Here is a 9,063-nt window from a genome sequence, read left to right as displayed (position 1 = left end):
ATGTCGAACAGACCGACGCGTCTGCTGGAAAAGTACGACCTTCTGCTGGATCAGTTGGATTTTGAGCACATCCGGCAGTGCAACGATGGTCGGCAGGTGGAAAACATTCTCAAAGTGTTGCGCTCGGGCGAGGAAGGATATTTTCCGCAGCTGACCGCGTTCGCCGAGGAACGGCTGCGGGTGTTACGGCCCGATAGTAAACTCTTGCGTAAGGAGGTGCCTCTTGCTACACGCCATACCATGCCGGAGGAACAATGGAACTCACTGTGTAGTCAGTTGAACCGCTGGGAAGACGAAATGAAAACGCTTAGCAGCGAAATTCGCTCCGTTGAGCTTCCGGACGACGACGGCACGTTACCTCCGGTGCGAAAAATTATTCCCGACGCCGATCAACAGCCGGCCAAACAACGCAATGCCTCAGAGAAACCTCCCGCCGAGAGGATTCGCTCGTGTGATTATGCGCGCTGGGACCAGTACGATCCGGAGACGGAATTGTTGAAAATGGATCTTGACGAGGAGCGCCATCGGGAATTAGTCCGTGCGAATAATCGTAAAAATGTCGAACCTCCAAAAATCGTGGAACTGCCGCCTGAAGTGAAACTGTCGGAGCAAGAAAAACAGGTACTGGCGGAAAACCTTCGGCTCAAAGGGAATGATTTCTTCCGCGCGAAAGAGTTCAAAGAGGCCATCCGGGAGTATAGCAGCAGTTTGGAGCTGTTGCCGACTGCCACATGCTTCAACAATCGGGCCATGGCAAGTGAGTACCCTTTGTCGAATTTCGACTAATGGTAAGCTAGGGCAAATATAAACTCATCCGAATATTACAGATATAAAACTGCATCGTTACAAGGAAGCCATTGCGGACTGCGATCAATGCTTACTACGTGAACCGGAAAACGTTAAAGCATTATTGAGGAAAGGTCAAGCTTTAAAGTCAAATAACAATCCGCGAGAGGTAAAACTCTTAACTGTTTCTGTTTGTAGTGTTAGATATAACCCCAATTTGTCATCTTTTTAGGCCTACAAGGTATACTGCGAGGTGTTACGTCTCGAACCATCGAACTCTATTGCCCTCAGCAGTATGGCCGAGCTCAGGCGACAACTACCGGATCTTCCACCACCAAACGCTTTCCGAATGACGATCGAGGAAGTGAGCAATAGTCCGGTGGAACCAAAGGAAGATGAAATCGACTTTAGTGCCTTGGTGAAACCGAAGAAAATTATCAAGGATAGGCTCCCGACGGCGATCAAGCAGCTGAAAAAAGATACGGCTAGTGTTATACGCCAGGGCGCTCAGGAACAGGCAGTACGTAGTAAGCAACCGATAACGTTACAAAGAGATAAGAATCACGCCCAACGTACACCTTTGATAGAGGAACTGTAATTTATAACAAAGAAAATATATAATTTACACTTCATTGAAAAAATAGCCAAGTATACTCTTGAACTTCTTAACACTGTCGCTTCGCTATCCTCATTCGCTGCAACGCGGCGGCAACTCCTTTCACAAAGTAGCGAAAGTAGTCCTTCCAGTCGAGCGTTTCGACATCGAACGGTAGCAGCCGCTTCTCTTCGGGTGAAACACGATCCCATAACCTCCGAATGTTGCCATTTTCCACCGTCCACGAATGGCACCGGAAATAGCTGGTCGAATCGTCCAGGTTCACCAATCGTTTGATGTTGGTGTAGTGTCTGTTGAGGAAGATATCGAAAGGTGACGGGATTTGTCAACTAGGAGAGGGATTCTTGTATATCTGCTGGTGAAATTAGCTAGCCTTACATTTGTTTCTTTCCGGTAAACATTCTAACGAGATCTGCTATCGTCGCCTGGAGGAGCAAGTAGCAGATGAACAGTTTCCTCATGAACATCGAAGATGTAATGTGGATGGTGTAGCGGCTTAATTGAGTGTCAGAGAAGTAGAGTTAATATTCATTCAACTGCGTAAAAGGCAATTCTTACCCAAAAATACGGCCGACCCACGAGTCTATGCCGCGGGCTAGCAGCGCACCAGCGTCCCGATTTCGTATCAAATTGTCCCGGAAGGCGTAGTTGTATACCGGTACGAGCTCACCATGGAGTAGTCCTTCTGTTCTGGTGCTGTGTGCAATTAGAAACGAAAGTTGATCGGTCAGAGAATAGCGGAGCATTTTGAGGAAACGTTCCCAGGCTGATACCAACCGTTGGGCGTTATTCCAACCGACCGCCAACAACGCGTTGACGCAATAGTCCACAGGAACCATGTGCACGGTGGCATCGTCCGCACCATAGCACCAGAACACCTGCCCCCGAATGGCACATACCACCAGCCCAGCCGGACCATTGAAGTTGTTCACCCAACCGGGCGACGGTTCCCGGTACGCCGAGGACACGATCGGTGGCCTAAACACGGCAATTGGTAGATGGGCAAACTGCTCGTGGATCATCACCTCGGCACAGCGCTTGCTGAACGTGTAGCTGTTCGGCATCGGTCCGAGAATAAGTGGCTTCAGTGCGTCCTTTTCCGCCGCCGACAAATGCTCGAACAGGCGCAGGATGTTTTCGAACCCACCGAACGGCAGGTCACCGTAGATCCGCTCCTCTATATGGCTCCGGTGGCAGTTGGAAAAGAACGTCGACACATGCACGATCGACTGGAGCGCCGGAAATTGTTCCACCATCAGCAGCAGCTTGCGCGACGATACCACGTTCGTGTCGAGTGCCGTATCGATGTCTTCGTTGAACTTGACCGACGCCATGACGTTGAAAACTATCTGCGGGAGTCGTAACCATGGTAAGCGATTGCTGCTTGAATGCATCCCGAGTACCTCGTGGCAGTTCGATTGATGCAAATTACCTCCACTTCTGCCGCAAGTACACGCTGGCTTTCGGCACTGATGACTTTGTCCGACTGGAAGTTCACCTCGATCGGGATCACCTTCGAGAGGAGTGGTTTCCCGCCTCCCGGAGATGCCTTCAGGTTGTCGAAAACCTGTACATAAAAAAGAGATACCAATGAAGCGTTATTGCGAACCATCCGCCAAAGCTTGAAAATCGGCGGAGTCTTAAGAACTTTTAATTGATTATTCCTTCTTGAGCTTTCTTATTCTCCCTTTTATTTGCCGTTTATTTGAATGGCTCTCTTGAATAAGATGAAATCATTCTGGGAACCCCCAATTAAACACTCATTTGGCAAACTTCAGGAAATAATGGAGAACATTTAGAACTCATTTGGTGGTATTAAGAAGGATAACTAAGGAGGAAATATTAAAAATTGATCTTTGAAGTAGGGAAAGTAGAATTTTACGTTGGCCTGAGCTCTATTGCCTCTATCGATTAAGTTAGTTATTAGGATAAGAGTATCAACAGATAGGGAAACTAAATACTGACCACATCCTCGAACACATCCTCCAGCCGTTGGGTGACGGTTCTATTGCGCTTCGGTCGCACCAACAGGAACACTTTATTCACTTCGAAACAGCGCAGTAACTTCTCCAGTAGCACTTTTCCAATGAAGCCCGTTCCTCCGGTTATTAGTACCGTTTTGTTTCGATAATACTTCCTTATGGCACCCTCTGCACCAGGTACACATCCCAAATCTCCCATTTTTATGCTCACAACTCAAACGATTACTTTTCCTTCGCAATTCGCAGACACACGTGGAACACTTTACAGAACACAAATGCAGCGTAACAATTCAAAATTCGTTCCGACCTGTTCTTCCCGCTGGTGCACGATCGACAATGAAAGTGTTCCCGGTCTTGTGCCGGTCTTATATCGTAATCCACCGGCTCTTCAAAAACCACGCATTACTCCAAGTGTATTTAGAGAGCACCGTTTTTTTAGGTTCCCCAAACTTTGTTTTGAAGCTGAAGTGGTCGAGAAGTTTTGCATACACCTTCGGAAGGGGTGATCATCTGATTCGAACTTTGTTCGCCGATCTGAAGATCCTTCTCGAGGATGGATTCGACCGCGTCACACCGGTCGTATCACCACCACAACCACTTACCCGGCACATGTAATGAATGGGTATTATGCTTAGGAACTGGACCCTGATGAGAATCCGATTCGTAAGTGGAACACATTAGGTTTATCAATGACGCATGTGGATCTCGTCCAGCTAACAACACTATCAGCACCATAAGGAAATTCCAATCAAAAGAAAACCATCGGCCATACTTCAGCAACTGATCTTCGACAACAACAACAGCCAGCAAACCTGAGTTCAAGTGTTTACATCCCCCCAAAAAATAGCGCTAGGCAACGTACCAGCAAACATCGTACCAGTCACATACTTTTTGACTGAAGTCAGCTAAGGTTTGGGAAATGTCTTATTTTTTGCGCCAAGACACATGCCTCAGAGTCAGGGAAGCGTTTCGCAGACCGTGTGGTGTCACCGATTCTTCTTCTGGTTCGCTTCGTGCACTTCACCTTGAAGAAGTGCTCGAGCTGACGCACTCTCTCGCTTACTACCTGCTTTGTTTGCGCTGCCGGGGAGATTCCTAAGTGTCGCGTGGATTGTAAGGCAAACTGCTAGAACAATTAACCAACAGGTGGTATTCACCGGGGAATTTTAGGTATTAATGTATTCGATAGGACAAGTAGGTTATTAAAAGGTACGAGTAACATTTTATTTTCACAACGAAAACAGAGTATTTTTTCACATTGGTTTCGTACTGGCTACGACTATGCGCTACATCTCTACGCTCTATGGTTTATGGACGATCAGATCCCAGGTGTCCTTGAGGCGCAACCCGAGAACATCGTCCGCAGATAGTGCCGTCGTACCGTAGCTGAGTACACTGTAGCGTCGGAAGAAGTACAGCACTCCGGCGAACCAGGTGGCAAGGATGGCGCGGAATATGGTGAGTACAAGCTTCGAGCGGCTACCGGAAGCTCTGATAGCCTGCTGACAGTGGTCGACTACGAAACAGAGGAGAAGTATCTTGAACATCAGCGCCGGTAGGTAGTTGTACAGGAACAGCGTGCGCTCCATGAAGAAGAACGGTAGGTAGTGGATCAGGTATCCGGCCAGAAAGATCTCGCCTCCGAGCCGGAAGCGATTCCACGCTGCCGGATCCAGATCGAAGAGCTGGCGTCGTCGGCGAATGAGGTAGAACACGAGGAATCCTACGTATAGCACGATTCCGAAGGTGGCCGAGTACCAGATGACGAGGTTTCCGAGCAGATGGATCTGAGCGTTCGAGTTACCATCGATCCAGTACGCGATACCCTTGTCCATAAGGGGCCACTCGTGCGGTTCCGAGGAGTACATGTGACTTTCGAGCTTGTCGTTGTGCAGGAGCATCTTCATCTGCAGCTCGTAGAACTTGTTCCAGAAGGAGAGGGTCGTCGGTTCGGTTGGAATCATCTCCGTCGTGAGGAGTTTGTTCAAAACCTCCTTTTTGTCCTTGTGCTCGGTGTACCGGTGTTCCTCCACGTTCCAGATGGTGTCGATCGTGTACTGACGTCGGTCAGCGACCACCTCGAACTGGTTGAAGCCCCAATCGGGCAGCTGTTCGCCGGAGTACTTCAAGGCCGCGCTCGTGTTGACGTGCACCAGTCGCACCTGGGACGTGATCGCATGCCACTTGTTCTTCGACTCCTTGCCGTTCAACAACTCCACCCTCCACAGCAGGTTCCCCGGCATCGAGATGTTGTAATCAATGTAGCAGGACACTTCCTGGCACAGGGGCGACATCGGAGACGCCACGTCGTGAGAGTTCAGCGCCCGGCTAGTGACACCGTGCACGAGCTGCACAACATCTCCATGCTCGATGTAGTCAGGCTCGTCGTCCACCATGAGATTGTCCTTTTCCGGACGCTTCACTATCCACCAGTTGTTGACATCCTTAAACCCGTAGCAGGTCACCTGCTGCTGATGGCTCGAGCCACGGTCGTCGCTGTACTTGATCGGGTACACGGCTGTATGGGAATGCAACCAACACACTCGACCGTGGGTATGCTTCAGCGTAATCTGTGAGCCGTGTTGAATGCGCAACGGTTGACCCTTGGTGATCGAGGCCAAACCTCCCTCCAGCGAAGCCTGGAAAGCGCTCGTCATCACGTTATCATGTGGACCCGCTTTGTACAGCATCGCAAAGTGTACGTAGAAACACCCGAGGTAGACGGCCAGCGAGGCGACCAGAACGAGGGCAATCTGGACGACAGCCTTCCCGATGATGTAGACGTTCGACTTGCGCCGATCCGGCAGCTCCAGCCACACGTGCCGTCCCACAATGTACAACGCCACCAGGTAGCTGTAGAATCCGATAAACTTCACGCAGATGGCCGCCGTCAGAGAGCAGCCCGTAAGCGATCCGAGGACCCACCAGCGTACAGAGAATGGTCGTGCCTGGACAAACTTCAGCACCGACAGAATACCGAACGCGGCGAAGAACAACAACATCGACTCCATCAGGACGAATCGGGAGTGCGTCAACAGGGCATTATCTGGAAATGGAAAGGTAGGGAATTTATTTATTTTGGTCTCAAGCAATTTGAGATGTTTTGCATACCGAGAATAATGAGCAGTCCTCCCAGAATGCTGACTCCTCGGCCAAGTTTCACCTGTCGCAGGATGGAGTAAACGATCGGTGCCAGCAAGCTTCCACAGAGAGCCGGCACAAACCGAAGGGCAAAGATTGGGACGGACTGGAAAAGAAGTTGTAGAGATTAATATTGACTTAAACAAAACAAACACAAGTTACCAAACTCGTTAATCATTACCAATTAATTGGAAAATTAATTTAGATCTCATGCTAGTTTTAAATATTCAAATTAAATAGGGAAAAGTGAGGCAAGTTGCCCCGGTGGAGTCAACACCGGCACTTTTTTAGCTGAATTATGCCATTCAAAACACAATGAAATAATAGATTGTATTCATTGCCATTCCTAATGTTTCTCATGTGAATTTTTGAATTTTTACATTTAGAATGGACCGAGGATATAGAAGATTGCTATAACATGTGTTAAAATGTTGTTGCAAATTAAATAGAATTACTTTTGTTGCTTAGCGAATACTGAACAGAATTGGATTCGTAATCCTTGCAAGCTTATTGTGGAAACAAAACTAATCAGGGGCAATACGCATCGACTTATTAGGCTTAGGTTTGAAGATACAAACTTAGGCTTGGGCTTAGGAAGATCTACTAACTTATTTGTAATGTCCTAGCTAAATTAACTCATGGTTCCGCTACTAACAAATTATTAATTTTTCATATTTCATATTGAAATATATGAAGTAAAAGTCATTGCAGCAAAACACATTCAACTCAATATATTCTCATTGCAGATGTTTAAAAAATATCTCATCACGATTAATAGCTCGGATCAAATAATTACTAACGGGCGTGAGGAACGTCCTCCCTACCTGGGCCGTTTGGCTCCACAATTTAAAATGAAGCGTGGAAAAGAGTACTATTCAAAGTCTTCATTTATATGACAATTTCAGAGTTTCGATGTCAATTACTTTTTTGGGAGGATGACAGAAGTTAGAGAGTCATTCTGTGAAAATTGGGAATATTGAAAAGTCGGCGAGAAGTTAACGTTTTCAGAGAGTCAATTTGCCTCACATTACCATTACTTGACAACAAATAGAAAACATTCAAAGTTACCAAATTTGTTTAAATAAATCCCAATAAAAGCTTACGCGTCGATAAAGAGGATGCCATTTTTGGTAAAAACCATCATTATTACATTGACCCAATCTATTCATTGCCAAAATATTTGTCAGAATGGTTGGCACTGACATTTGACAAATATTAATGACACACAGTTAGGCTGTACTTTCATTCGGCATCAGACAGTCCACTGCATCAGTTCCCCACTCGTCTTTCGCTAAATCATGCAAGGTGAGCGAGTTTTGCTAAACCCTTCTGTAAACAGTACCCACGTAATGCACACGACAGCGAAGACGGGCAGCGTCTTCACTTTCATCTTCAGCGAAATAATCAAACGCAACGGGCGGAACCCCCTCTCCGCAGTGAAGGTTGCGGTTGAACTTGTCAGACTTGCTGAGCTTCTGAAACCAGTTTTCTATTCAAATCTCATCGGCCACGCCATTGAGTTCGGGGTAATAAATCGGCCGGACGAAAACTGGTTCCCTGGTGGACGGTTGGCAAATGGTGGCTTCTCTTTTTCGGTTTACGTACCTCATCGTAGGCGCTACCGATTTTCGGAAACTCGAAACTGCCACTATAACCGACGGCTCCGGCCGCGCCCGCGATAAGGAGCTTTCCCAGCGGGGGATGCTGGTCGAAGTAGAACGTGTTCTTGAGGTAGAGCGATACAAACTTGCCAAAGTGGATTTCGTCGAAGCTGCAACGAAACAACGGGGAAAGAGATAAAAATGCCACACATCCGGGAGAAAAGCACTGAAGCTTGGAGGTTCAGTTCACACCACACTACTTACACAACTCCCCTCGGGTGTGTTATGCGATAGAATCGCGTCAGAAACGATAGCAGGAAAAGACCCACGGTGGCTGCATTGAACTGCACTCGTATTGTGACGTTGAAGCGATCGTCGACGACGTCACCGTTGGTGACTTCCTCAATCGCCTCGGTGAAACCTTTCAACTTTTTGTCCACACCATGCCCAGACTTCAACGGGGCGGGTTCGTCGCTTGATTGATGTCTTTCGTTTTCGTCAAGCGCAGCGCTCTGTTTACTGTCCTCTTCGGTGACTTTCTGTTGCTTTTTCTGCGGTTTGCGATTCCGCACCGTCGTCCCGTCCAAAGAATCACCAATTACCTCCATCTCGAGCGGATAAAATCACCAACGCGATGACCAATGCCACGACATTTACACACAGCTTTACGCAATCGACGCCACGGTCTGTTTTCGTAGCAGAAGCAGCACCCCGTCCCTGTGGGCTACCACGCAACAACAACAGGTACAAAATGGAGCTCTGCTTGGTCGTGAAGTGAGCAGTAAACTGACTATTGGGAACAGAAACAGGGCGCTACGGAACCACCCTCGGGGGGATTTTCGGAAAGCTCGTGAAGGTAAATGTCAAAACGAGCAGTTTCAGAGGGGATTGATACACGGAGGGAAATATTTTCACGTTTTCGTGAGCTTTTTGGTTT

At 47.8% G+C, this 9,063-nt stretch overlaps 3 protein-coding genes across 3 annotated transcripts; 1 reads left to right on the top strand and 2 right to left on the bottom strand.

The window, feature by feature from the left end:
• Window positions 1-1,384, top strand: LOC131267041 (sperm-associated antigen 1). Its single transcript, XM_058269795.1, has 3 exons — window positions 1-757; window positions 828-955; window positions 1,019-1,384. The coding sequence occupies exons 1-3, from the start codon at window positions 1-3 to the stop codon at window positions 1,382-1,384; spliced, it is 1,251 nt and encodes a 416-aa protein (XP_058125778.1).
• A 67-nt stretch (window positions 1,385-1,451) lies between these two features.
• LOC131267034 (fatty acyl-CoA reductase wat-like) lies at window positions 1,452-3,583 on the bottom strand. The gene is made up of 6 exons (XM_058269783.1): window positions 3,368-3,583; window positions 2,835-2,969; window positions 2,180-2,751; window positions 1,961-2,098; window positions 1,781-1,897; window positions 1,452-1,692 (listed from the first exon to the last, which is right to left on the bottom strand). Exons 1-6 carry the CDS (start codon window positions 3,581-3,583, stop codon window positions 1,452-1,454), a joined length of 1,419 nt encoding a protein of 472 aa, XP_058125766.1.
• A 1,102-nt stretch (window positions 3,584-4,685) lies between these two features.
• LOC131258791 (protein O-mannosyltransferase 1) lies at window positions 4,686-8,734 on the bottom strand. The gene is made up of 4 exons (XM_058260170.1): window positions 8,391-8,734; window positions 8,131-8,296; window positions 6,496-6,631; window positions 4,686-6,430 (listed from the first exon to the last, which is right to left on the bottom strand). The coding sequence occupies exons 1-4, from the start codon at window positions 8,732-8,734 to the stop codon at window positions 4,686-4,688; spliced, it is 2,391 nt and encodes a 796-aa protein (XP_058116153.1).
• Between the last annotated feature and the right edge of the window lie 329 nt (window positions 8,735-9,063).

This window comes from Anopheles coustani, chromosome 3 (genome assembly GCF_943734705.1).
Source record: "Anopheles coustani chromosome 3, idAnoCousDA_361_x.2, whole genome shotgun sequence".
Taxonomy (NCBI): domain Eukaryota; kingdom Metazoa; phylum Arthropoda; class Insecta; order Diptera; family Culicidae; genus Anopheles; species Anopheles coustani.
The sequence above is the reverse complement of the archived record's forward strand: the minus strand, read 5'-3'. Positions and strand labels throughout refer to the sequence as shown.

What these genes read in the sequence shown, in the direction of transcription:
- LOC131267041 (XM_058269795.1), top strand. Translation starts at nt 1, where the DNA reads ATGTCGAACAGACCGACGCGTCTGCTGGAAAAGTACGACCTTCTGCTG. An exon ending in CAACAATCGGGCCATGGCAA is followed by an intron (nt 758 to 827) that starts GTGAGTACCCTT and finishes CGAATATTACAG; the next exon opens with ATATAAAACTGCATCGTTAC. An exon ending in CAAATAACAATCCGCGAGAG is followed by an intron (nt 956 to 1,018) that starts GTAAAACTCTTA and finishes TCATCTTTTTAG; the next exon opens with GCCTACAAGGTATACTGCGA.
- LOC131258791 (XM_058260170.1), bottom strand. Translation starts at nt 8,734, where the DNA reads ATGGAGGTAATTGGTGATTCTTTGGACGGGACGACGGTGCGGAATCGC. An exon ending in ACACACCCGAGGGGAGTTGT is followed by an intron (nt 8,297 to 8,390) that starts GTAAGTAGTGTG and finishes GTTTCGTTGCAG; the next exon opens with CTTCGACGAAATCCACTTTG. An exon ending in AGGACTGCTCATTATTCTCG is followed by an intron (nt 6,431 to 6,495) that starts GTATGCAAAACA and finishes TTCCATTTCCAG; the next exon opens with ATAATGCCCTGTTGACGCAC.
- LOC131267034 (XM_058269783.1), bottom strand. Translation starts at nt 3,583, where the DNA reads ATGGGAGATTTGGGATGTGTACCTGGTGCAGAGGGTGCCATAAGGAAG. An exon ending in TACTTGCGGCAGAAGTGGAG is followed by an intron (nt 2,752 to 2,834) that starts GTAATTTGCATC and finishes CGACTCCCGCAG; the next exon opens with ATAGTTTTCAACGTCATGGC. An exon ending in TTTACCGGAAAGAAACAAAT is followed by an intron (nt 1,693 to 1,780) that starts GTAAGGCTAGCT and finishes CTTCCTCAACAG; the next exon opens with ACACTACACCAACATCAAAC.